We start from the raw sequence: 26,503 nt of genomic DNA on the forward strand, positions 1-26,503 counted from the left end.
TCATCAGGACCAAAGGAACCTAGGGGGTCATTATGATGGCGGAAGGACTGCCATCACCAAGCCTATTACCCACCGCCAAATTAGGATGGCGGTTGGTACCGCGGCGGATGCGGGTATAGAAAGGCCTTTCCATTGTGGCGATGCCTCCATGGAAAGGCTGGTGGGGATTGGGTTTGAGGGCCCGTTGCGGGCCCCCCCTTGTTTGGGGGGGTGTCACTGCACTGGGGGGTACACATGGTAACCCCCCTGCATTTCCATGCACCAAGTTGCAGGCACCGCATGGTGCCTGCCACGTAGTGCAGGGAAATGCAGTGCAAGCACTTTTAACATTGAGATGGTGCTGCAGCCAGCAGAACTGCCCGCAATGTTAACAGCCCTGGATGCGCCCGCCAGTATGGCAGGCGCATCCTAATCGCAGTGGTTGGACTGCCGCATGTCTGGCAGGCGGTCCCAAACACTGCTATGATCGCGGGCGGACCGTAATGCTCCCTAAAGTTCCTTAGGCACCATTCCTATAGGTTCCTTAATAGGAACGTGTTAAATTGCATGCCATGCGATTAACAAAACATACATATATCACTTAATGGTGTTATTTCACTGCTTGTCTCTGAAAACTTAAAAGGAGAGTTTAAAAATATCAGCCTACGGCTGACTATAGTTAATTTCTTATGTGTTCGTGAAAAACACCTTAAGTGCAAAAGAGCAATTTCACAGCAAAAGTAAATGAACACTTCACGTGTTCGAATTGAACAATGCTCACAACCAATTATCAAGAGGTGCGGTTGAAAAACCCACTATGGAGCATAGTTTGGTAATTCAGGTAAATCACATGTATATTACATTACAAAACAGAATGTTTACAAACAGAAAACACATACATATGACATTGCAATATCACGTCATGGTCTCTCCGGAGGGGAGGGTGGCCTGTAGTCGCACCCTAAGGAAGGAAAAAAGGAAGATTGACTGACTGTGTGATTCAGTGGGCACCTGTAAAACCTGGTAAGAAAGCGGTAGAACGGTGCGTGTATGGTCAAGACTGTCAAGCGGAAGGGCAGTCATCCTCCCTTCTGATACGCAAAACACTTACTTCTTCAAGGCCGACCCTCGGCCGGTGTACCTGTGCTGCTCTCCCGGGGACTGCATCTTGCCGATGCGGGTTCTGCCCGTGTGTTATGTGTTGGGACGTAGCGTGACACTCCCGTGTACGTTCAAAACATGCAACTAGACCGTAATTGGTCTTCCAAAATGGCTGACATAAATGGAACTTCCATTGGGGAACTATTTAGTATAAAAAAGGATTGTGTTACACCGATGTGTCTTTTGATAAGCATTGCTAGGGTACACTTGGCTCAACGAACAGAATTATCTTCTGAAATTTACCTACACCTTGAGTAAGGAGGAGTTGGTGCTTGTGGATCTTTTTACAGTGGCTGATGAAGGGACATTAAAACCAACGCCCATGAAAACCCCACAACAAAGGACTGTCTTTTATTAAATGCCAGTTTTCACCCTAGGCACCTTGAAGGAAAACTTACCCTCTGGACAGTTCCCAAGGATTAGGAGGAACTGCTCAGAAATCAGTGACTATAAAAAGCAGGCCAGTCACCTGACCAACAAATTGATGGCTAGAAGCTATCCTAATAAGATTGTATTCCAAGCAAGGAAACATGCTTTGAATAACAACACAGGGATGCCCTCTTAGAACCTCATCAGAAATAAAACAACCATGAAGGGAGACCAATTTGTATCACTACATGCAGCATAGCATCCAATCTGTTAACAAAAGTCATCCAGAAACATTGGCAAATACTCAATAGTGGTAGCTTGTCAATACCAAGACCCATGTTCTCCCATAAGAGAGGAAAGAGCCCGGAGACCTGTTGGTCCATACCCGCCCATGTATGACGAATAGAAGGACAATGATCCCACAAAATGCCATGACGTCACCTATGGGTCACTACCCCTGTGGGAACTGCAGTGTGTGCCACCTGACAAAAGACATGAAAACAGTGGTTTTCAACAATGAGATGACATGGGAGCTCCAGAATTGGACCAATACCAACACACAAAGAGTGGTATACCTTGTAACATGCCCCTGCAATTTACACTATGTGGACATGAGGACAAGGAGGTTCAGAACTAGAGTATGCGATTATCGAAGCAACCTGATGTGTCACTGAGCGACAACAAAAATGTCATCCCACTACCTCTAAATGAGTCACATACCACGGGATTACCAGTGGGTTGTCCAGGAATACATAAGGGACATTGAAAACTCAGAAAGAAGGCTTTTGGAAGAGAGCAACGATGGGTGTTTAAACTTAAAAAGCACACCCATTGACCCAACGAAAATATAACGTGGGGCCAGTTCCTCCAGTGAGGAGTTTTGTTGAGCTTCATATCCATACTAAATTAATTCACTATCAGATTTTACACAAGTAGTCAGACACTCACACACACCGGTGTATTAATAAAGCAAACAAAGAGATCGGGTCTCCTAGAATGACACATGATTTTATAATCATAGATTAGTTGTGCAAATCATTGATTATTCCCACACCTCTATGATTACCTTTTGCTATATAGTACCCCTATGGCACCCACTGACCGCTCGTTTTCTTTGGATTATCCCTTTAGTGAGTTGGTTTTGACATCTATAGTCATGTTATATAGTATATATAAAAATAACCCCAATAGACCCTGAGCATGTAGCCATGTGTACCCCAGCAATGCTTATCAAAAGACACATAGGTGTAACTATGGATCTTGAATACGATCCCTTTTTCGTACTAAATAGTACCCTAATGGAAGCTTACAACTGTTCCATTTTTGTTGGCCATTTTGAAAGACCAATTAAGGACTAGTTGCATGTTTGGAACGTAAGCAGGAGCGTCACGATACCTCCCAACACATAACACACGGGCAGAACACACATCAGCAAAATGCAGTCCCCGGGAGAGCAGCACAGATACGCAGGCAGATGGTCAGCCTTGACGAAGTAAGTGTTTTCCATATTGGAAAGGGAGGATGATTGCCCTTCTGCTTGACAGTCCTGACCATTCGAGCAACTTTCTGCCGCTTTTTTACCAGCTTTACGGGTGCCTGCTTAATCACACAGTCAGTCAATCTTCCTTTTTTCCTTCCTTAGGGTGTGACTACAGGCCACCCTTCGCTCCAGAGAGACCACGGCATGGTATTACAACGTCATATATGTACGTGTTTTTTGTTTGCAAATGTTCTGTTTTGTAATGTAATATGTATGTGATTTACCTAAATTACCAAACTAAGCTCCATAGTGGGCTTTTCAACCACACCTCTTGATAATTGGTTGTGGGCATTTTTCAATTCAAACAACACCTGAAGTGTTCACTTACTTTTTCTATGAAATAGCACTTTTGCAGGTAAGGTGTTTTTTATGAACACATAATGAATTAATGATAGTCAGCCTTAGGCTGACATTTTTTAACTCTCCTTTTATGTTTTCACAGACAAGCAGTGAAAGAACACCATTTGGTGTTATAAGTATGTATGTTTTGTTAATCGCATGGTATCCAAATTTAACACATTCCTATTAAGGAACCCATAGTAGGAGAGGTGCCAATGGAACTAGGGGGCATATCAACAAGGGTTTTTATCTCTGCTTTTTTGGCTTTAAAAGCCAAAAAAGCAGAGATAAAACTAGCACTCTATCAACAACAGGGTGCTAACATGCAAATTTGCATGTTAGCACCCTTTTACTCTACGCTTCCCCTTGCATCTCTAATGAGATGCAAAGGGGGCGTTCCAGACTAAAATAATAGGAGAAATGTCGCTAAGCGACATTTCTCCTATTATCAAGAATATCGCTAACCCTGTTAGAGACAAAAAAAGCAGCGCTAACCACGGTTAACGCTGCTTTTTTACGTCTGGTATTTTTCTGACTTAACCATGATATCCTATGGAAGGAGGATATCATGGCTAAGTTTGTCTGTCCCTATCAACAAGCTAACGTGAGATTATCGCTGGGTTTCCAGCGATAAACTCACGTTAGCCACTTAGCGTGAGGATTTTTATCGCTATTGAGATAAGCGTTGCTAATAGCACGCTATCTCAGCGATAAAAATCAACGCTAGACGGCGATAATTATCCTAGCGCTAAGTGCGCTTAGCGATAATTATCGCCGGTTGTTGTTGATATGCCCCTAGCTTCCTATGGTCCTGATGAATAGCCAATTGGGGCAAGGCTCAAAACAAGTTCACCCTGAACAACATAGGCACAATATAACCTACTTTTTTCAAACCAGACCCATATTTTTAACCATATCGACTAGAGGCAGGAATAAAGTAGATAGACCTACTAGTCGGGTATTTTTAATTTAGTTTAGCACTTTCCTCCACTCCACTCTTATAGCATCTTCTACATCATTTTATATAATACCATTAATTGCTCCCACGTAATCATAGGTCCCAGCATGCCCCGATCTGCAGCGAATTGGGAAGGACCCAATGATGAAGCATGCCACCAAGGGGCAACCTTGGTGGGTGAGGGTTTTTATAAGAAAAACAAGGTTTTTCTTTCCCATGGAGAAGTTTTTGAAGTGTCTCCGTGCTGGGTTCTCTTTTTTGTATTAATAAGTGTAGCATTGTGGAGGACGGACCCAGGAATCCTCTTCCTCCCCTTTTTTGCTGATTCTAATTGTTATAAACAATGTGCTATTAAAACAGCATCCAGACCCTCAAAAAAGAATGTAATGAAAAAGAGTCGGAAGTTGACATTTGTATTGTAGTAGATAAACTTAAAAGCCATGTACACCGAACTATCACATAAAAGATACGTTTGACAAAGGCACAGTATTTCCTACGTACATTCACATTTTTATTGTGTGAATATAAAATGCTGTAAATCCAGCAACATTTTATCATGACAGGAAAGTAAAACAAATAAACGTGCATTAACTTAAAATGAAACTAGCACTTTAACTTTATAACAGGTTAGGGCATGTAAACAGCAAGTACTTTCTAAACAAAAAAAACATAAACCAGTAACTAAAATGCCACCCTTTCAGCAATGTATCTACATCAAAAAACAAACACTGATCAGCTACAAGCTTTACCTCATGTGGCATCCACAGCCAAAAAAAGGGAATACTTGATGTACCTTCACCAAAACCTAGTGGGAATTGAACACTGTAACCATTTATGAAATATCATGGCCTTGACAGGAGGCCTATCTAGCAATGGCAAACCATGAAAAACACATAAAAGCCAATGTCTGAAGTGGGGTGAGCCAAAGGCCACTTCATATTGTACTTTTTGAAACAATGATGAATTTGTTCTTCAAACCGCTAAAGTTGACTGCGATCAAACCTAAACATGATTAGATTTGTGCAACACTGTTTCCATAGCCCTTCACTATTGATTTAAAAAAAGAGGCATCAAAACCTCTTATTAATACAGAATGCTTTTTTGCCAATCTAGCATCTATGTATTAGCACCTTGCCACTCCTCGCTATCATAATCCTTATATTATGAGTGTGAATTGCATATGGGAATCAGGCAATCACACTGACCGTTTAAAATTAACAAACAACGTTTGTCTCCTGCCCTATGGACAAAAATGTTTGATATTTGCTTGCCTATTTCCCTCAGGTAGACTGTATGCAGCGTTTATTTTAGCATGCGAGAAGGTTGGAGGTAGGTTAGCCAGTGAAGAAGCCATTGCTTGTCACATATTAGTGGGTATGAGTTGTGAAGATGATATAAACTTGAGATAGAGAGTTTGTTGAGGGTGGGGGGGGGAGATAAATGGTGCACAGTCATCTTTTCTTTTTATACTTGTGCAGTTGGTCGGTGAATGTTTTTATTGGTTGTGGGTATGAGGGTAATAAGGGGCTATAAAAACTTAAAAGGTGGTAGTGGATGTTATGAAAGAGCCAAGTCTGAGATATGAGGATAGAAATAAATGTATGGGGAGGAGAGGAAATGACAATAAGTTGTGGATATGTTAGGATGGTGTTAAAGGATGCAGGAGTAGGCAATGATGTTGTTAAGAAATGGGAGTTTGCTACAAGGGGTTTGAAAAAGCTGAGAAGAAAATAAGCTTTAGTAATGGGGACATCATTTTGTTTTGGGTGGAGCAGTAGAACTGTAGAGAAGGAACAAATACAGAGAAGGACTGAATGAAGTTGAGGGAGGGTATAAAGCAACCATTGTGAGAAAATGATTAAAAGAGGGGATTAGGAAAAGGAGGAGACGGAGAGTGCTAGAGGCTGGGAGGCGAGGAAGCGGTAGAAAAGGAAAGGTAAGTAGGTGCGGCAGAAATGAGAGAAAAGAGATCATGAGAGAGTATTTCAAGATTGGAGTGTGAGGTGGCCTTTTAGGAGGTGAGGAATATATATAGACAGCAAGAGGTACATCAGACCAGGAAGGGTTACCTAGGAGGGAGTTGTCAGTGTATGAGGCAAGGTAGCATTCCAGAAGAGGAGTGAAAGAGGGAGGAGTTTAGGGCTGTTAGTCAAGGAGAAGTATATTGAAAGATTTAGGAAGTAGGTTTGGCAGAAAATTGCAGGGGACTGATGACTTATGAGCGGAGAAGGTGCCTTGTTATGCTTTTAAAGCATGCTAACTTTTTCTAACACTTTATGTTCATTCTTCTTAAAGCCTCACTGTACAATCTATGAACCTGATTCATAAAAACGGAAATCTGCACCTCCCTGGGAGCAGATTTCCAACTGTTTTAAATTCGCAAAGACTGTCCAGCTTACTATTGGAAAGAAATCTGAACAAGTCACAGATTTCCATGTATAATCCTGAAAAATGTGTTAATTGTTTTTTAAAAGGTGGAAATATGCAAATGTATATATTTCCATATAAGAAACAAATCACATTTCTTTTTTTACCGTGTACAGAAAAAATACATAGCCCCCAACCATTCCCTGTTCAGTCACACCAAATTTTGGTCTGTTTACTCATCCTTCCTAACCTGGAAAGTAGTGTATTCCTGTCCCTGTTAGGAGTAACTCTACACCCTTTTCTAGGGTGGAAAGGTTTCAATAAATGTTTAATTAGTAACTAAAAACATGTAAGTCTAAGGGCATTAAAAACCTTCTGGAACCACCCAGTTTTCCAATAAATCGCTCACTTCATTGTCAAAATCTTTGAAGTGATTCCTAATTGTTAACTGTAGACTCCCTGCCCTGATGCCGATGACTCTAAGTGAACAGAGTGTCATGGAATAGCAGCAGATGTTAAAGGGTGCATCTGGTAAGATCCCACACTGCTGTTCTCTTAATGTAATTGATTTTACATTTAAAATGTAACGTTCCAAGATTTTATTATGGGGGCGGGGTGAAGGCACTGTTTTAGGAATTCCACATCAGGCACTGGATAAACGTGGAAAAAGTGGCAGTTTCCTCATTTGCTCCAAAAATGTGTAGAGACGGTGCCTAGGTAGTTACTACGCTTTCTCCTCGTAGGGAAATCAAACTTGCTAACTAGTTGATGCATTTTCATCAATTTGTAAAGGACAAAGTTCAGGACTGTCAAAATATATAGCACGTGAAGCATCAATGCTAAGTCTATTTATTAGGCCAAGCAACATTGTTTTAAATATTGAGGAGAATTGTTTATGTTACATAGATAATGTGCTTTACAAAGTGAAGCAATATGGCAAGAAGGAACACAGCAGTATCTTTACCCCATGGAATACCACCATTGCGTGAGGCCTTGGCCTGTGAAATCAATGGCCACTCAGTAGAACTAGATGTGGGCAATTTTAAAGGATTTTAAGAAAAGTAGCACATTTAAGCAAGAATGAGATCAATGGCCAGCCACTCAGTAGAACTAGATGTAGGCTATTGTAAACGATTTTAAGAAAAGTAGCACTTAGAAGCAAGAAGTGCCTACTGCGGTTATCAGTCGCTGTAAATCGGGTCCTAGTCACAAAGTCAGGCCAACTGCAATGAAGTGCAGGCTGGATACAGGACTGAGTTCAGTCTGCTGTTAAAAGCAACTTGAGTCCAGATGTGTTGAGATGCGAAGTCCTTGAGTGGTCTGCACAGAGCAGACATCAAGGAGCCGAAGGGAGCTGCAATGTGAGATCTGGCTGCGAGATGGGTCAGGCTCAGCCGAGGCTGATGAGGCCATTGAAGGGAGCTTGAGATGCAAAGTCTGGCATTGAGGTTAAAGAAGCTGCTGGGCTTTGAGGATTGCATCAGGATGCGTCGTCGCTGAAATCAGAAGCATTGAGTGGGGCCGGTTGTTGCAGTCGAAATGCACTGCGCTGGGCCAGTGCTTCCAAAGTTGGCAAACAGAAGCTGCGATGCTCAGTCCAGTGTTGAGGTGCGCTGAGATGCGTCACGTTCAGTCAGTGCTTCTGGAAGCCACCGAACAGACGTTGCAATGTGCGATCCTGTGATGAGGAGCCTGTTGAGTCTATGTAGCTTAGAACAGGAGGTCAGCTGACAGACCCTTGGAGACCCTCTAGAGGTCCTGGGTCCAAACACAAAGGCAGGTCTCAGCATGGCAGCCCACATTAGCAGAAGAGTCCCAGTGCAGCAGAGCAGTGCTTGGTCAGCAGGGCAGATTTCACACAGCTGGGCAGTGCTTCTTCTGTATGGGTCCACAGGTCCAGGAGTGATCTGAAGGGTTGGGACTGAGGGTCCACTATTTGTACCTGGTGTCCTCCTGGAAGTGGGAGAAGCTTCTAGAGTCTTCTCCCTACAGATGTGCATGTCATTTCCTTCCTCACTGCCGTGGCCCCAGATTGTCTGATGTCACAAATATGGTGAAATTATTTTATGAGTGTGCTGGAGTAGTCCCTTTGAGGTGGCAGTATGTTAGGTGACAGCTCCGTCCCTTCATCCTGCCAGACTTGGCCCAAAGTGGAATTTTCAGAATTGTGACTTAAAATCCAAATTTACCATTAAAGACGTTTTCAAATTACAAGTCTTTAGTGTCATGGTCATTGCCTGCTCATGGTCATGATCTACAGTATTGGCTTGTTGTGTATGAAATTGTTCATATGTTCTGCACAGAGCGCTGTGTTGTTGTTCTTATTCATGGACTTACTGTCCCAGGTATCCAAAGCCCATCTTGCGCATAACAGGTGTCACAGATATTGTAAACCAATCTTGCTCGTATTTGCGTAAACAATGTCAAAATGCCTCAAAGACCAACATGCAGTTATCATTCTAGGCTTTCTGCCATATGCTTCCAAAGGCACGAGATCTTGTAAGATCCATGGTCTTGGGTGCCATCTTGGGTGTGGTGCTATTATAAATACCGTCCCTACCCGATGCCAACCGCTCGTGATTGCAGACAGCCACCCAAAACATAGAGTTCGGAGAAGTCCCCAGTCATGGTCCTTGGGTTTAGCGAAACCTTCTGGAATCACGGTAAGGAACTTGCTTTACATGTTAAGCTTGTTTTAAAGGTATTTTTGGCAATTCCTTAATGTGATGAATTGAGTAAGACCAGAAATCAGATGCATGTTATTGGGAGAGTTTAATCACGCTCGAATCCACATTATGGATTATAGAACTCGCCAGTAAAGACATTTGAATGTGGTGGATTGAATTGTGAACCACTGCAGAACTATTAGCACTTGAGGAGTGCATTGTGCATTATAGAACAAAGTCTACTAACCAACACTAATAAGCGCTCGAGTACGCCATATGTATTAGAGAGTACTAAGAATTAACAGTGCTCACACGAGAGACTAATTGCGTCCAGAACTCATTACGCTTCTGAGGATTAACAACTCTAAGTATAAATAAAGCAGTTGTGAAGTTTAACAACGCTGGAATGTGCAATGTGTATTAAAGCTTGATAATGTGACAATGCTTTATGACCAGAGTTCAATGAACATTCAGGCTAAACATTATTCACGTTTAAAGACTTGATGCAAATTGCATGTCACAGCTCTAAATAAGCCAAGACACCGATCTACGCACGTACGTATAAATATATGTGGTTATGTTGGAATAATGTTGATTCATAGATATCAATTGCAGTCATGAACATTAGCCTGTTGAATATTGATGGTTAACACAACTGAAGTATTTACAGTTTTCCCCACAGGTAAGAAGGCAAGGTTAATCTACTGATTATATATATATATATATATATATATATATATATATACCATATACTAATCATAGTTTACTGCAATGATTAAACATAATTACAATGGATCATCATCTTGTTTCAGGCCTCTCGTCTCAGAGTATCCTCCCTAAAGCCCTTTCCCTAAACGAGCCAGTCCAAACTCCTATTGTTCCTATCACAGTATGGGTGCTGCCGTATGGTGGTCATATTGAGGGTACTGTTCCTGAGGAACCATCAGCTCTGAAATTCAGACACCAAACATGGGTTTACTACTGGCTTCCAATCAAATGTTATCACTTAAAGAATGTAATAAGGTAACCTAATGCTATCCTGTAGGAGGGGTAGGTCTTGCAGCAGTGAAAAACAAATATAAGAGTTTTTCATTACCAGGATATGTAAAATTTAAAAGCAGATTTCCAACTTTTTAAATACACAGTACCCTGCCCAATGGGCTGTACAGGGCATATCCCAGTGGTGACTTATATGTAATAATAAGGAAGGTTTAGGCCTGCCAAAAGGATTACTTTGTAGGTCGAAATGGCAGTATAAAACTGCGAACACAAGCTGCAATGACAAGCCTGAGACAGCTTTAAAAGGCTACTTAAGTGGTGGCACAATCAGTGATGCAGGCCATCTAATAGCATTTAATTTATCAGCCCTGGGTACATGAAGTACCACTTTACTAGGGACCTACAAATAAATAAATGTGCCAATTGAATGTAAGCCATGTTCATAATGTTAAAGGCAGGAATCACAAGCACTTTAGCACTAGTTAGCAGTGGTAAAGTGCACAGAGTCCTGTCAGCCAACAAAAACAGGTTCAGAAAACAGGAGGGGGAAGATAAAAATGTTGGGGATGGCCCTGCCGAGAGGGTCAAGTCCAACACCTGATCAACCCCTAACTATTAGAATAATGCACTAGTTTCAACTGAGAACTGAGTGTCAAGGCCATAGCCGTTATGCCACAACATCTGAAAAATTGGCTGAATATGCACTATTTGTCCTCAATCGTACAACATTTTTCTGTAGGGTGATGCGCATTAAACATTCCTGAATATGTTTACCAGATAATAGTTTCATGAGGGATGAAATGCGATAGCTCTAGGTTTTGCATTTTCACATCATTGTCTTCAGATCTGTTTGTTTAAGTAAATGAACTGAAGTGAACCACAGTTACAAATGAAAGAATGCATTATGTCGCACAACAAAAAAGCTGGACTGGAGCACTGTTTACTCTGTGACATGGGACTGGTAACGTTACCCTTGATGAGAGTGTAGCTGCCAACTATGATTGAATACTAGGTGCACTGGCATGAAAATTACTAAAGAGCTGTTTTGGTTTTCAACCACTCTGGCAAGGTAAGGATTGATCTCAATTTCCTTAATGTGTTAAACTGGAACACAATCCTTCCTGGATGAATCCTAAAGTGCTACTGCATCTATTCCAAAAATATGAATGAATGCAGAATTGCATGATTTCTCAAAGTCCTCTACCTCCCTTGCCTGACTATACTTTACCATATATTAAACCTCAAAATGCCTTTGGTCAACAACCCTTCATCTTTCCTCCAACAAAACATGCATTGGAAAATAATATATTTGATTTGATGAGGTCTTTGTATTTGATAACTAAACTCATTCTATTGTAGACCCCCCACAAATCACATAGTCAAGTTGTAGTTGGTGTGGACTTTTTTTATGATTAATGGTTATAAGACTAGTACAGAGAGGCCCATGTAGAATTACCCTTGTCTGTTGGAGTCGTTTGTTTACACCAATGACCGTAGAACATATTCCTGTGCCAAGCAGTCCTCATAATTCCAAAGTCCAAAAAGTCTGGCGTGCAATTGGAAATATATAGACATGAAAACTCTTGCTTGAAGTATTCCCAAGGCATCCTATAGAAAGCATAAAACATGTTTAAGTGGAATCCATCACACCGTTGGAAGTTAAGCATGCAGAGGATGAGAAAATATAGAATATGGGTATATAGTGTGTTTCATAAACTTGTTAGCATGGCATGACAGCTCCGCCATCAAGAAGGGAGGCAGGTGAAGAACAGCACTGTATTGATGGGAGATAGCATAATTGGTCAGTTGCACTGCATTAAAAGATGTCTGACAGGTGGATATTGGACTAATGCAGGGCACTTTGGCACATTTTAAAGGAATTTCTTTCCAATACTTGCACTCATCTAGAGCAGCATAATTTTGTAATTTTAAACCACCACTAATACTGTATGGGAAAAGTTATACCTTTTTAGAACCACCTGAACATCTATATTCAACAATCAGCAACAGAAATGTGACAACCTAAGCCTTGCAAAGATTACCACTGCACGGAGCCCTGTTTGGCAACTTTAACCACTTTCTGCACACCAGAACACCTAACATTTGGCCTGACACTTTACACAACTTCATTTGTTCTGTTAAGGCTACACCATGTCTGCCCATCTTGTATCCTGCTGTTTTACGTTAATATCCTATGATACTGAAATATTGCAGCTCATAGATGAAATATTGCAGCTTAGTTCCAAGACTAAGTGGCAGCTATCTATAGCAACCTTCAACAGACAAGAGGTCCTTTATGACCCCCCACCCAGCATTCCAGCGCCACAGCACAATATGTGTAACTTAAACTCCTCCTGACACTTTAGAGCTGCTCCCTGCCTTAGTTGACAAAGTCAAATCTGGCTTCCCACTAGATCCTGCCACACCCCTTATTCTTGTACAAGTAGCACAAGCAATCCTTCCCACGATGTTAGAGCTCCTCAACCTGTCTCTTTCTACTGGCATAGTTCCCCAAGCGTAGACGCACTCAGTGGCCAAGCCTCTGTTAACGAAGCCTAATCCTGACATGTTGTGCCCGGGGAACTATAGACCTGTGTCCCTGCTCCCAGCCATGGGGAAGATACTTGAAAGACATGTTAACCAAAACTCAGTTTGTGGAGGACAATTCACTCCTCAACCCAACTCAAACTGGTTTCTGGCCTCAGCACAGCACGCTGACCATGCTGTTAACGATCACGAAGGAATTGAAACTGCTGCTCGACAAAGGAGGCTCAGCAGCAATCATTCTTCTCAACCTGAGCACCGCCTTCGACACAGTCAACCATGCAACACTGGTTGACAGGATGAGAGGCTTAAGGATAAAAATAGCTTTTCTTGAACTGGCTCTCTTCATTTCTGACAGGTAGATCCTTTCAAATTTGTGAGCCCCCTTGCTACTCGGATGTCTTTGCATTAAAGTGTGGGGTCCCACAGGGCTCCTCATTGAGCCCAACACTGTTTAACATTTACCTAGGCCCCTTAGCAGACATTGTCAAGGAATGTGGAGTGTTGATTGTGTCTTACGTAGACGATACAATATTTGTAGCCTCACTTTCCCCAGGGACAGGCCAAGACCAACAACATCTGTCCCCACACCTAGAGAAAGTTGCAATGTGGATGGAGAACGACTCGGAGCTAAAACAAAGGTGATGGTTCTGGGAAACAAACCAAACCCTCAAGTGAATATAGACTGGCCAAAGAGTTTAGGACCACCCCAACCGCCATCTCCCCCATAAAGAGCCTAGGAATATGGCCTGACAGTGCCTTAACTATAAATGCTCAGGCACAGAAACTCACAGCCTTCTGTTTCGGTATGATCAGAAAGCTTCAAAAAATTCTTGACCTCTTACCCACTCTATCTAGCAGAAAAGTGGTAAAGCACTGATCCTGTTGTCTAGATTGTGGGGACTCCTTGTATTTTGCCTCCCCTCAATACATCATCAAGAGACTGCACCTGATCTGAAATTAGGCTGCTAAGCTGATTCTCAAACTGCCCAAACATGCCTCAGCAAAAAGTGCATAAGGCACATTGCACTGACTTCCAGTAAAATAGAGAATCAACTTCAAGACACTTTGCCTGGCTCATAAAGGAATAAAGGGCCCTTCTTTGATCATGGACCTTGTGGTACCTCACAACCCTTCAAGGATTCTAAGATTTTCTTAGGTGCAACTGCTAAAGATGCCTCAAATTCAAAGGACCAGATGGGGCGGCAGATCCTCTTCAAACTTGACCCTAACAATTTGGAATTCTATGCCGACCAACGTGAGAAACTAAATAAATGAGATCCATTTCAGGAAAATGCTTAGAACTTGGCTATATCCACACTTTCTATTCTGTTCAGTATTGGTTTGCCATCGCGGGCTATGCCTCACACAGTGCTGGGAAACCTTCGGGTATCTACGCACTTTACAAATCAGCATAGCATAGCATAAGTGCTGGGACTCAATTCCGTGAAGTACCTGCTGCAACTGAGTAGTAAAGACACTTTCCCATTACAAGTATTACAATTAATGAACTTTTCTGCCCATCCTGTACCCTGCTGCTATATACCAACATCCAGTGCTTCAAATGGAAATATAGAGGTGATGTTACCCACTACCAAATTACCTTTTTGCTACTGACAGGTGCAGGCACTTGGCCATTAAAAGTACACACCCTTGCTGAGAAGTGGGGATTGTCTTCCTTTCCTAAGAATACCTGGCCACTGAAAGCCTTTGCAATATCCCCACCACTCTATCAAACGTTGTCTTCAGCTGCCTATATTTTTAGAAACAATTTTTTCTTATTATTTTTAACTTTTACATGGATGTGTTCCACATAAATATTTAACATGTTTTTCAAATGGATGTCCTACATAGATGTGCTTTTTTTAAATGTTCACTGTATATTTTTTCATAGAATTATTCCTTGACCACAGCTGTGACTCATGTGCATGAGTGAAAAATCATTATAACTGAAAAGTGTAAAAAAACGTCCCTGTTCTTGGATGTAAATCATAAGGAGAAGATGGCTGGGAAAAAAGCATCCCTGTGCTGGGAGTGGTGGTGGGGCAATGCATATCAGAAGGAGGAGGAGACTTTTCATGTGCTTTGGATGAATTTGGCAACAGGGTAGGCCAGCAGAGGGAAGAAAAGTCACATATCTTTAACAGAAAGAGACAGGGGATGCAATTCCTGGAATATGGACAGCAGTACAGTGATGACACATACAATAAAGCTATGTACCATTTAGTGTGTTCCTCCCCTAGTGTCTGTACCAAATGTGAGATTGTAGCTGTCTTGAAACTATGTACAGGTCCTCACACTACACACTAGGAGGGAAGGTCTTGCAGAGATTGATCAAAAGCACACATCAATATAAATACTGAGCTCAGCCTCAACCTATACTGTCTTCAACTCTTATCATTTCTAATAAATGAGAAATGGGAGAAGGCTGCTGAGATTCCAAGGTACATAAGAGAACCCAAAAGGTAAATAAAGAACCGGAGGCACCAGGAATAATGCTAATGCCAAACTCTGTTACTAGATCCACTGTCTAACACTCAGGAGTTTGGCCATTCACGGAATTGCTTTGTTTCCAATTCTAGCAGACTATGGTTTGATTTGGAATAGATCATTGCTGTCTACTGCAGCCTTTTATTGATCTAGTCAAATTTAACCTTGTTTTTTTGTTTGAATTTCATAGTTCAATGCCCCAATACACAAATACTTGTAGTGGAGACAGCACAAACATATTGTAGCTGGTCAAATGTCATTTTTTGTATCACTGTAGATGTTAGAGCAGCTGAAAACCTAGAGCTTGGGTTACATCTTCTATAGGTGCAATGAGAATTGGCGAAGTGAAATTTAAATCTTGATTGCATGGTCTTCAAGTTCTCTTATTCCTAAACTAAAGTTTTCCATTACTTTCTATCTCTGTAGATGCCTCAGTCTTAACAAAAAAGCTTATCATAATTTTTTACATAAGAGAGTACTGTTAAATAGCTTTCCATTTATCGATGTGATGTGTTTGTGTCTATGTGTGCGTGTTTATGGTCTATAGGGATAGCAGGGACATACATCTTATAATTTGACCCAGAAAGAACCAATGAAAGACTTGGAAAAAACACGGGGTTAAATAAATGAAATTATGACTCATCTGTCAGCCCACATTAACATGAAGTAGACACTGACCGCTGAATTTCAGAATTGTATGTCAAACTTTTTAGAAGCATTTACAGTATTTGCATAAATCATATACAAGAACTATGGTTCATTGGAAAATGACAAAAAATCATAAAACGTATACAAGTACCAAAATTCTCCATTGTCTTTTTTCTCAAGAAGTTTTTTCCGTTCAACAGGTCGTGCTTTATTCCAGTCCAAGGAACTGTAAGACATAGCACACATGAAAGAATAATACTAACTGAATATGTTATATTATGAACCATCAACAATTGAAAGAGACCACAGTCTGAAAAGGAGAGCCATTGAATATGATCAGTGTTTAATTTTTTATTGCCCACTAAATCTACTTATTTCAGTCAGGCTCATGAATGTTTTGTTTATATAAATGTTCACAAGCATAAGGCTAAACAGTAAGAAATCAAATGTTTAGAGTTGAGCAGCTAACACACACACTCTAAGAGAGAGGACAGGTGGGTCAGTGGCTGACTATAGCATTCACAGCAGGAATCTGTGTTTGACCCATGTGATCACAGATGCATGTTCAGGGGACCAATGCCCTCCTTTCATATTTCAATGGTTGTTTCAATGGTCTATATGTTCCTACAAAGACAACAACTACAGTACACCTCCTACTATTAAATCAAGTTATGTTTTACATGTATTTTTTCTCTTTCTCGTCTTCACCAACCTAGTCCTACTACACATCAACTATTGTTTAAAAAATATTCAGTATATTTTTTGTTCTAATTGTATTCTCTATTTTTTGTGAAACAAATGTTTTTTCATGTTCTCCATATTTTATCTCCATATAACTGTAACCTATAATCTGTAGTTGTATGCCCCTGATTGGGATGGTTATGCCCCGAGGTGGGTCCTGTTATCGCCATGCCACTGGATTCAAGCTAGTTGGCTGAGGAGGGGTGATACACTGAAACCAGTTCCAGGATTCTTGCTTCCGGGCTGGTGAGGACCCTAGCCTGGCAGTTCGGGCTGGACTGTTCTCATGGGGATCAAGGTTAAGACTGATTTGCATATGGCTGGGGCCAATCTGGAATGGCATGGCGAGCAAAAAAACTATGGATTTAGGCACAGATCTCAGTACATGGGGTTAATGTTTCACATTGTTCAGCAATCCGTCCATCAATTGTTCTTTTTGCAACTGTCACCCGAGTGGGATGAGTATGCCCAGACATGGGTCATTTGCTCACCATGCGACTGTGGTCAAGCTAGCCTGGCTGATGAGGGGTGATACCCCGAAACAGGTCCTAGGATGCCTGTTTCAGGTCTGGGAGGACTTGGCCTAGCAGCTCGGGCTGGACTACTCCCATGGGGAGCAGGGTCAAGACTGATTTGCATATGGCTGGCTCCAAACTGGCATGACATGGTGAGCATGCAAAACAATGGATTCAAGCCCAGATCTCTGTACTGGGGTGAATGTTTGACATTGTTCAGCATTCCGTCCATTAATTGTTCTTTTTGCATTTGTTACCCCTAGTGAGACGGGTATGACCAGACATGGGTCCAGTGCTCTCCGCACCACTGTGGTCAAGCTAGCCTGGCTGATGAGGGTGATGTTCTGAAACCGGTCCAAGGATGCTTGTTTTTGGCCTGGTGAGGACTTGGTCTGGCAGCTTGGACTGAACTGTTCCCACCAGGAGCAAGGCCAAAACTGATTTGCATATGGCTGGGTCCAAACTGGAATGGCATAGTGACCAAAACAACAATGGAATTAGACCCATATCTCCTTACTGGGTATAAATGTTTGACATTGTTCAGCATTCCCTACATAATGTGTTCTTTTGGCATTTGTCACCTCGAGTGGGTCCCGTGCTTCCTATGCCACTGGAGTCAAGCTAGCCTGGCTGATGAGGGGTGATAGAAGCCCTAGACAGAGTAGCCATCAGCGTCTGCTGTCCTCATGTCACTCCCTAGATGTGACTCCTCCGTATCATCTTTATTTTTGGGAATTCCTCTGCAAACTGGTGACTGACAACATGTGGGTTTAAGAAATAGATATAGTAACCTTGCCTACAACAATAACATTTTTCCTTTGTAGGAATAAAAGTTGCACAGAGCTGGCTAGAATTTTCTCGTATGTGTATTCATGAATGAAAGGAGTGTGCCCGAACCTCTATGTCCCTCTTGGCTCCCTTTTATGGTCTGTCACTATAACTGGGTGTAGGAAGCTGGCTCTCTATATAGTGCACTAAAAAGAAGTACACTGTGCAGGGATTCCAGTGAGTCCCCAATTGGCTGACTAAGGTAAACGTAGGTCATTTTAATACTCTATTTGTGGCAGTGTGGGAGAGCATTAAGCTTATCAGAGTGTAGTGCAAAGCATTTGTTGTACTCACAAAGGCAGCAAATGAGACACACCTTCAAGTATAAATCCAAGACAAATTTAGAAAAATAATAATTCTTTTTATATGTTTTTCAACCAAGAAGTATGTTCAAAGGTAAGTACAGTATTTTAGATAAATTGGCAAAGATAGATAAACAGTCCAAAGTTGTGCGCAATTACGCACCATACAATCCCATAGGAGGAAAAAGCAGGTAGGTATTGCACACAGAACAAACAGTTGTAGGAGTCTAAGGTCCAATGTCCTACCAACAGTTCATTGGGTGTTTCCCAAATTCCGTCGGGAGCAGGGTGTTGGTGTCATTGGTTGCTGGCTCTACGGGGAAGGGGGAGCCTACTAGAGGCAAGCTGCACAAGGGGACCTGTTGGCAAGTGCGAGTGTTCCCAAACTGGAGCCGCGGTCACAAGGGCCTTAGGGATATGGAAGCACAGCCGGTTCGTTGGTACCCAGGCCGGGCGGGCCGGGTGAAGAGCAAGTTGGTTGGCTGGGCTGGTGCTTAAAGGTGCTCTTCACGGTCAGGGGCAAATTCTGGAGTGCTAGGCCACTCACAAAGTGGACCTAAGGGATCTGGATGTCCTTGGTGGCTGCTGGGCTCTGATGCAGTTGGAGTCCCGACTGGACTCTACGTTGTCGGTCTTTGTTGCAGGGCATCCGGTACCCAGGGAGTTGGTGCTACAGAGCTCAAATCGGTCCTTGTGCCACCAAACTTGGTGAGGAGACAGATCTGATCTTTCAGAGCATGAGTACCTCTTCCTGGTCTGTTGCTGTGCTGGTCGGGCCAGGGAGCTGCAAGCCAATGGAACGGACTCTGCGGTTTCGGTGCCTGCGACTTGCAGGGAAATAGCTCTACTTCAACGGAGTTATGCAGTGATTAGTGAATGGACGGTGGTGCACTGGCATTCTTAGAGGCCACACAGAGGTAGGTCAAGATAACGCTCCATGATGGTTGAGTCTTGAAGCGGCAGGCAGGGGTTCGCTCCTTACGTCCGCAATACGCACTCAGTTCTTGGGTTCAGCCATTCGTTTTTGTCCTCTTCTTCTTTTTTTTTTTTTAACATACTTTATTGATGACTTTAACAGTTTTGAAATGTACTAGTCATTCTACAGAGACAGTCTTTTACTTTTATATGAAGAACATTATACATATGTCTTATAATGGCTATGTGTGTCATTTCGAAAACGATAAAATCGAAGATAATGATCTCCAAGAGCGTCGTTAACATCAAAATAATTGATCTGACAATATAAATTGACAATTGAAGACAACTACATTCCAAGCAGCAAGTGAACTTCCTTAAACCATGCCCTCCCTCCCTCCCTAGCCCGCCCTCTCCCCACTCCTGGTCAATCGTGTTTTGGTTTCACCAACTATCTCTCTGTGGCGTTACAATATATGCCACAAAGAATAGCATTATCCTCGGGTTTAGTAAAGCTGCGTGTCTGAGTCCTGAAACCTGTCCTCTTCTTCTTTAGGTCCATTCAAGGTCTTGTGTATCGCCCACAAATCCCTCTATGGTCAAGCCCCTAGTTACATTAGGGATCGCCTGACTAAGTATGTGCCAGGACGCCTCATTCGATCTGCCGATGCTGCCCAGCTGATCTGCCCCCGAAGTAATCTGGTTTCCAAGGGCGGGCGGGCTTTCTCTGTTATTCTGCCTTGTCTTTGGAACCAGTTGCCGGATACTTTACGAAAGGAACCAGGCTTACTTCCCTTTCGAAAGCTATTAAAACGCTGCTTTTCAGAGACTCCTCCTAAGACCCATGTCATCTGGACTGTTTTGCCTGGCTTTTCTTTTGCTAATCTCCTTCGCCCAGCGCTAAGAGACCTGTCGGTATATATGCGCTATATAAATCCCTCTACAAATACAAATACAAATACAAATTGAATCTGAAGTTCTGGGTTGAGGGCTGCCACCTAAATACTCAATTTAGGGGTAATACTAATTTAGGGGTGTTAAGGGTAGTACCAGGTAGTAGCCAATGGGATACCTACATTTAGGGTGACTCCACCCTCTATATGACCACTTTCTGTGGGAAATGGGCATAACCCTGATCCTACTAGGCTAATTTCCTCTTAATGGAGGATTCTGAAAAGTGGGGTCCACATCAGCTGCCCCACCTTAGAGTTGGTACTGGCTATGTGCTGGCACACCTCCTAGTCTAAGAAAACTTTCCCTCCTGTCCTACCGAAAAATGGGGACAAGAAGGGGGTTGGCATCTTCCACTAGCAGGAGAGGCCTGGGTTGCATTTCAAAGGCGGCATGGCATTTCAAGCTTCCAGCCCTGCACGCCAATTCCTGTTTGGACGAGGAATGAACACCACTGCCCAGAGCAGGATTTGTTCCCGGACTCTCAGAGCAAAGGCTTTCACCGCAGAAGGCCAGAAACATGTCTAGTGGTAGCAGGCTGGCTGAGACCAGTCGGTAACCCACTAATAGCTGGTAAGTTTTCAGAGGGCACCTCTAAGGTGCTCTCTGGTGCATTTATTAATAGATTTGACACTGGCACCAGTGTGGGTTCATTAACACAAGATTTCTGGAAACAAACATCTTAGGATTCAGTGAAGCCATCATGGAGCTGTAGAACTCGTAATGACGAGTGTCAAGCCCTTGTACACTTAATGGCTTTCCTGCGTACTTACAATGCCTAAGCATGGACTTAGAAATTGTAGGGTCAGATCTGCTCTGGCAGATATGTCCACACATGGATTATAGTGCACCCTGCCTTAGGTCTGTAAGGCCTGCTGTAGGGGGGGCTTACCTATATCTCATGCAGTGTCTGTAGGCATGGCACACAGAGACATGTTAAATCATGTGCAATGTCGACTCTTCAGTTTCATCTGAACCAAGACACGCAGCCTGCAATAGCAGCTTGCTTGATCTTGCTGTGGGGCAGGAACAAATCATGCTGCAGCACCAGGGGTCCCTCTTCAGTCCCCGTGCCCTAGTTACCAGTGGTACCATTTACTAGGGACTACAAGTGGAGCTGAAGTTGTGCCAATTGTGGAACAATGGTACAGTTTTGGGAAATAACTCTGGCACTGGGGACCTGGTTAGCAGGGACCCAGTGCACTTCCAGTCGAAATTACATCAGGTATTAGGCACCATATCAAAAAGGGAAACTTTCCTACACTGCGGTACTGAAAATATGCAGGCAAATAAAAAATTTCAAGAGAGAAAATACACATAAAAATAATCATATTTTTTAAGTCTCCCTATGGTTCCGGGTAAATCATTTAATTGTTGACTTGTCCTTATTACTGCCTTCATCAGCAAGCCATTTAACTCCTCAATTAATTATTACTATATATCACTTTCACACTTAGATATCATGGTGCCTGTCATATCCGGATGCCCTTTGCATCATTCGAGGGGTTTACTGTATTCATTCGAAGGGTCAATTGTATTTGACTGGATACACAGTTCAGAGTCATTCTGTGTAGAAAGCACAATTCCCATCTCAATTCTTTGTTTCCTTTTTTCCTTGTAAAACAACCTACTTTAATAAGCTGCTATAATTTAAAACATCAATTTAGTTCAGAGTTATCCCACAATAGATACCAAGAATGGTTTGAAATGCCAAATAAGCTGCTATATAGAAAACCTAGGAATCAAGAACGAGGAGTCAGCAAGAAGGGTTTGGTTGGGGCGGGCCGGTGGGCGATCCTGCAACAGGGCAGGGGAGGAGTGGCTAGCCCAATTTTGCAGGCCCTGACTGCTTGTTCAGCCCTCTGGGGCTGACCAAACCAGTCATGTGCACTCTCCATTTTCTCCAAGTAGGCTGAATGCAGCCTACATGGAGAAAATGACCTCCCCATAGACGCCTATGCGGTCGGCGTCCCAGCCAATCACAATGCTACCATTGCAGCATTGTGATTGGCTTAGGGGAGGGGAGGGAGGCTGCCTTCTTCCTATTCATGCCAATCACTGCGTTGCCTTACTTTGCCCTGGGAAGGCATTCCATGGGCATTGGGTGGGTGTTCCTACACAACTCCCATGGTTTTTGACGCATTTCCAGATTTACCAGAACTGGTAGACCTAGGGATGCGCCAAAAAGATATGCATTCTCAGGAGAGGCGCAACAAGAAATATATTTATTTCTCCTCGTTACTACCTCTTTCTATGTGCGCTGCACTCTGCAGCACACATAGGGAGAGGAATATGCCTCTCAGTATTGTTTTTGTGCACAAATTGTTCCTTACTGCACAAATAAATCCTGCAGACCATACAGAATGCAGCAGACAGACTCATCTTGAACCTCACAAACAAATCCACAATACCCCCTACCTGAAGAACCTCCACTGGCTCCCCGTCCAGAAGAGATGCCAGTTCAAGCTACTGGCACACACCTACAGAGCCCTACATGACCAGGGACCAGCACATATCAACCACTGCTTGAACTTCCACTAACCCACGAGACACCTGCGCTCCACCTCTCTGGCCCTCGCACACACCCCCTGCATTTGTCGCAGTCACAGCATAGGTCGTTCCTTCTCCTATCTCGCCGCCAAGGCCTGGAACGGCCTCCACCTACGAACATCACCCTCGTTTCCAGATTCAGAAGGAGACTCAAGACCTGGCTTTTCGGCTGAGACCAGCAAACTTCATTGCCAGGATACGCTCTGGGATGAAGAGCAGCACTTTATATAAGTGATTGATTGACTGCATGCAATGAAGGTGTAAGGGCGCTTGCCTTAGTGGTAGGCTGCCAAAAGGGCACAAGCGTAGGGGAAAAGGCAGAAATGCACTGTATTGCCTTAATTACGGCACATTCCTGCCCTTTCCTTGTCATGTAGGGCAGTGCAGCAAGATGACTTGCTGCGCTACACTGTGTGACATTCTCGTAAATAGGGCCTGTTGTGTTTTAAAATGTTCAGTTTTATATTTTGCTTTCTTATGTTCATATACTTTGGTATTCTGCCAATATTATGTTTTCTAAACATTCATGGACCTCTTGGTAGGGGCAGGTCTGCCTACTCCAGGATACGAACCATAGATTAGAGCATTTGGGGGGGGCAGTGTTTCGCTGCAGTGATGTCAGGGAAGTGAATATACAGATTTCCAATTCTTTGTTCTATATAATGGCTATATACGGAAGCCAAACATAACATTTAGATAATAACTTTTTCCTTGTTGAGAGTTTTTTATCGTGCACTGTATTTATGTTTGCAGATGCGGCCCGTGCAAGTAATAGCGAAAAATAATTTTTGCTCGTGGTCGTATGTTGAAATCTCCCCCACCTGGCCCTAAAGCCTCACCGCTCTAATCTGAAAGGGCCACTGCTGTATGTTTGGCTTCCTTATAACTGACTTAACTGGTTAAGGCTTAAGAGCATCTCATGAGTGCTGTAAGCTACGTAAAAACTCTAGTAAGTAATGCCCACTAACTTTCACTGTTTGGTCCCTCTATTTTACTTCAAGGGACATATTGATTTTTAATTAACTGTCATAATTCTTTCATTGCAATATATAATACTATTGATATCGCAAAAGAGCAAAATATGGCCAAGCAGCAAAAAAATGCATTACAGTCGCTCACAGGATGCTTGTAGGAACCTGCTCACAAAAATATAATGTGATGTGTCTCAATATTTTGATTACAAATATAAACTCATACTTGTCACTCCATGGCCCGTTCCATTCTGTTCGACACCAAGGGTTCCACAAACGGATTAGATCTACCGGCCCCTTCTCTTGATGATGTACCTAGAACACAATAAAACAATGTTTGTTTTCTTCTCATGTATTAAAACTAAATCACAAAAAAGAAGACCACACAAATACTCTGCATAGTGAACTATCTATATAGAAAACAATTAAAATATTGATATTAATACTTTTAGTCGAGTGTACATTTGATTGTTAAGTATAACCTGGAATTTGGAATAATGAATGCTTTATGTACACTCCTCTTATAAAAAGTTGTTCCCTTCCCTACCTTCTTGTCCCTACCCTTCTCTTCCTTTCCCCCTTGCTCCAGCCCCTTCCCTTGCTCCATCTCTTCCCTTCCCTACCTTTCCCTTCCCTTTCTCCTTCCCTTCCCTTACCCCTTCGCTTCCCTTCCCTTGCTCCTTCCCTTGCTCCTTCCCTTCCCTTGCCTTGCTCCTTCCCTTTCCTTCCATAGCCCCTTTACTTCCCTTGCCCCTTAGCTTCTCTTGCTCCTTCCCTTCCCTTGTCCCTTCCTTTCCCTTGCTTCTTCCCTTTTCTTGCCCTTTACCTTGCCCCCTTCCCTTGCTCCTTCCCTTCCGTTCCCTTACGTAACCCCTTCCCTTCACATGCTACTTCCCTTCCGTTGCCCCTTCCCTTGCTCTTTCCCTTGCCTCTTCCTTTCCCATGCCTTACTCCTTCCCTTTTCTTGCCCCTTCCATCCCTTGCCCCCTTCCTTCCCTTGCTCCTACCCTTCCCTTGCCCCTTCCTTCCCTTGCTCCTTATTTATTTATTTATTTATTTGCAGGTTTTTATAGCGCTAGAATCGACTCCAGCTGGAGTATCTCTGCGCTTCTGACGGGATAGTCCTTTATCAAGAGTGGAACATGCGGAAGTCACTAGATCGCATTTGTGAACAACAAGGTTTTAAGTTGTTTCCTAAACATCAAGTGTTCGGAGCAGGAACGAATAGCTACAGGGAGACAATTCCACAATTTAGGTCCCAACACTGATAGTGCCTTACTTCCGTGCCTGGCCTTCTTGGCACGCGGCACTACCAGTAAATGCCCATTGCTGGATCTGAGCATTCTGGATGGAATATATGGAATAAATTTCTTTTCCAGATATAGTGGACCTTGTCTATTTAGGCTCTTGTGTATTAGGCAGCAAGTTTTAAATTTTATCCTTTGGCGGATAGAGAGCCAGTGGAGTTCTTCTAAAAGTGGCTTTGATGCTGTTCTTAGAGGGGCATTAAGAACAAGGCGAGCCGCAGTATTTTGTATTACCTGAAGTCTATTCAATACTCCCTCATTTGCAGAGAGCAGGAGACCGTTGCAGTAGTCGATCCGACTCATAACAAGGGCCTGCACCAGCGTCTTCCTGAATTGGTCAGGCAGCAATGGAAAGACTTTACGTAGCAGGCTAATAGTATGGAAACATACGCCTGCGACATAATTCGTATGTTGTTTTAGTGACAAATCCTGGTCAAGGCGAATCCCCAAGTTTTTAACGATCTGTTTGGGCTCAGGTGCTACGCCTAGACCAGGAGGCCACCAGTCTGGAGTCCAGAGTATTTTCGCTTCACCGAACAGCATGACCTCCGTTTTACTAACGTTACACTGTAAGTAGTTGGTGGACATCCAACTTGCTACAGCTTCCATGCCTGCAGAGAAAGAGCTCCTCAATTCCGAGGTAAGAGTCTTAAAAGGGAAGAGGAGCTGCGTGTCGTCAGCATATGACACGGGGATGAAGCCAAATTTACGCATCACTCTTGCCAGGGGAGCCACGTAGATGTTGAAAAGCGTTGGGCTTAGACAAGAGCCCTGTGGTACCCCTTTCAAGACTTTTACCTCTGCTGAGCGATACGTACCCATGGTGACAGTCTGGGTGCGATCAGAAAGGAAGCTTCTCAGCCATGCCAGGGCTTTGTTCTTAACCCCCACGTTCGACAACCGGTCAATAAGAATGTTATGAGACACGGTGTCGAACGCTGCTGATAGATCTAATAAGACTAAGATCACAGAATAGCCTTTATCTTGGAGCATGTGCAGGTCGTCCATAACATACAGTAATGTAGACTCTGATGTAGACTCTGTACTGTGTTTTGGCCTGAAACCAGATTGAGAATGGTCAAGGCCGCCCACAGTTTCGATAAAGTTGGAAAGGAGTCTATTAACATACTTTTCTGTAAGTTTCCCCAGAAAAGGTAACAGTGAAATTGGCCTTAGGTTGGATAATTCGGTCCAGGCAGTGGTGGTATTTTTCCTGATAGGCCTGATAGGCCTATCAGGAAATGTTTTTCCTGATTTTCCTGATAGGCCTTCCCTTCTCTTGCCCATTTCCTTCCCTTGCTCCTTCACTTCCGTAGCCCTTTGCCTTCCTTGCCTCTTTCCGTCCCTTGCCTCTTTGCTTCCC

General features: G+C 43.0%; 1 protein-coding gene across 1 annotated transcript in view; it reads right to left on the reverse strand.

The window, feature by feature from the left end:
- LOC146821928 (uncharacterized) overlaps positions 1-26,503 on the reverse strand; it is a 477,592-nt gene that overhangs the window by 188,862 nt on the left and 262,227 nt on the right. Inside the window, exons 10-12 of the mRNA XM_085609939.1 lie at positions 24,060-24,148; positions 16,212-16,286; positions 11,835-11,986 (exon numbers count right to left, since the gene is read on the reverse strand). Of these exons, the coding sequence (XP_085466065.1) occupies positions 11,835-11,986; positions 16,212-16,286; positions 24,060-24,148 (316 nt within the window). The remainder of the gene's footprint in view (positions 1-11,834; positions 11,987-16,211; positions 16,287-24,059; positions 24,149-26,503) is intronic.

This window comes from Triturus cristatus, chromosome 6 (genome assembly GCF_964204655.1).
Source record: "Triturus cristatus chromosome 6, aTriCri1.1, whole genome shotgun sequence".
NCBI classification, from domain to species: domain Eukaryota; kingdom Metazoa; phylum Chordata; class Amphibia; order Caudata; family Salamandridae; genus Triturus; species Triturus cristatus.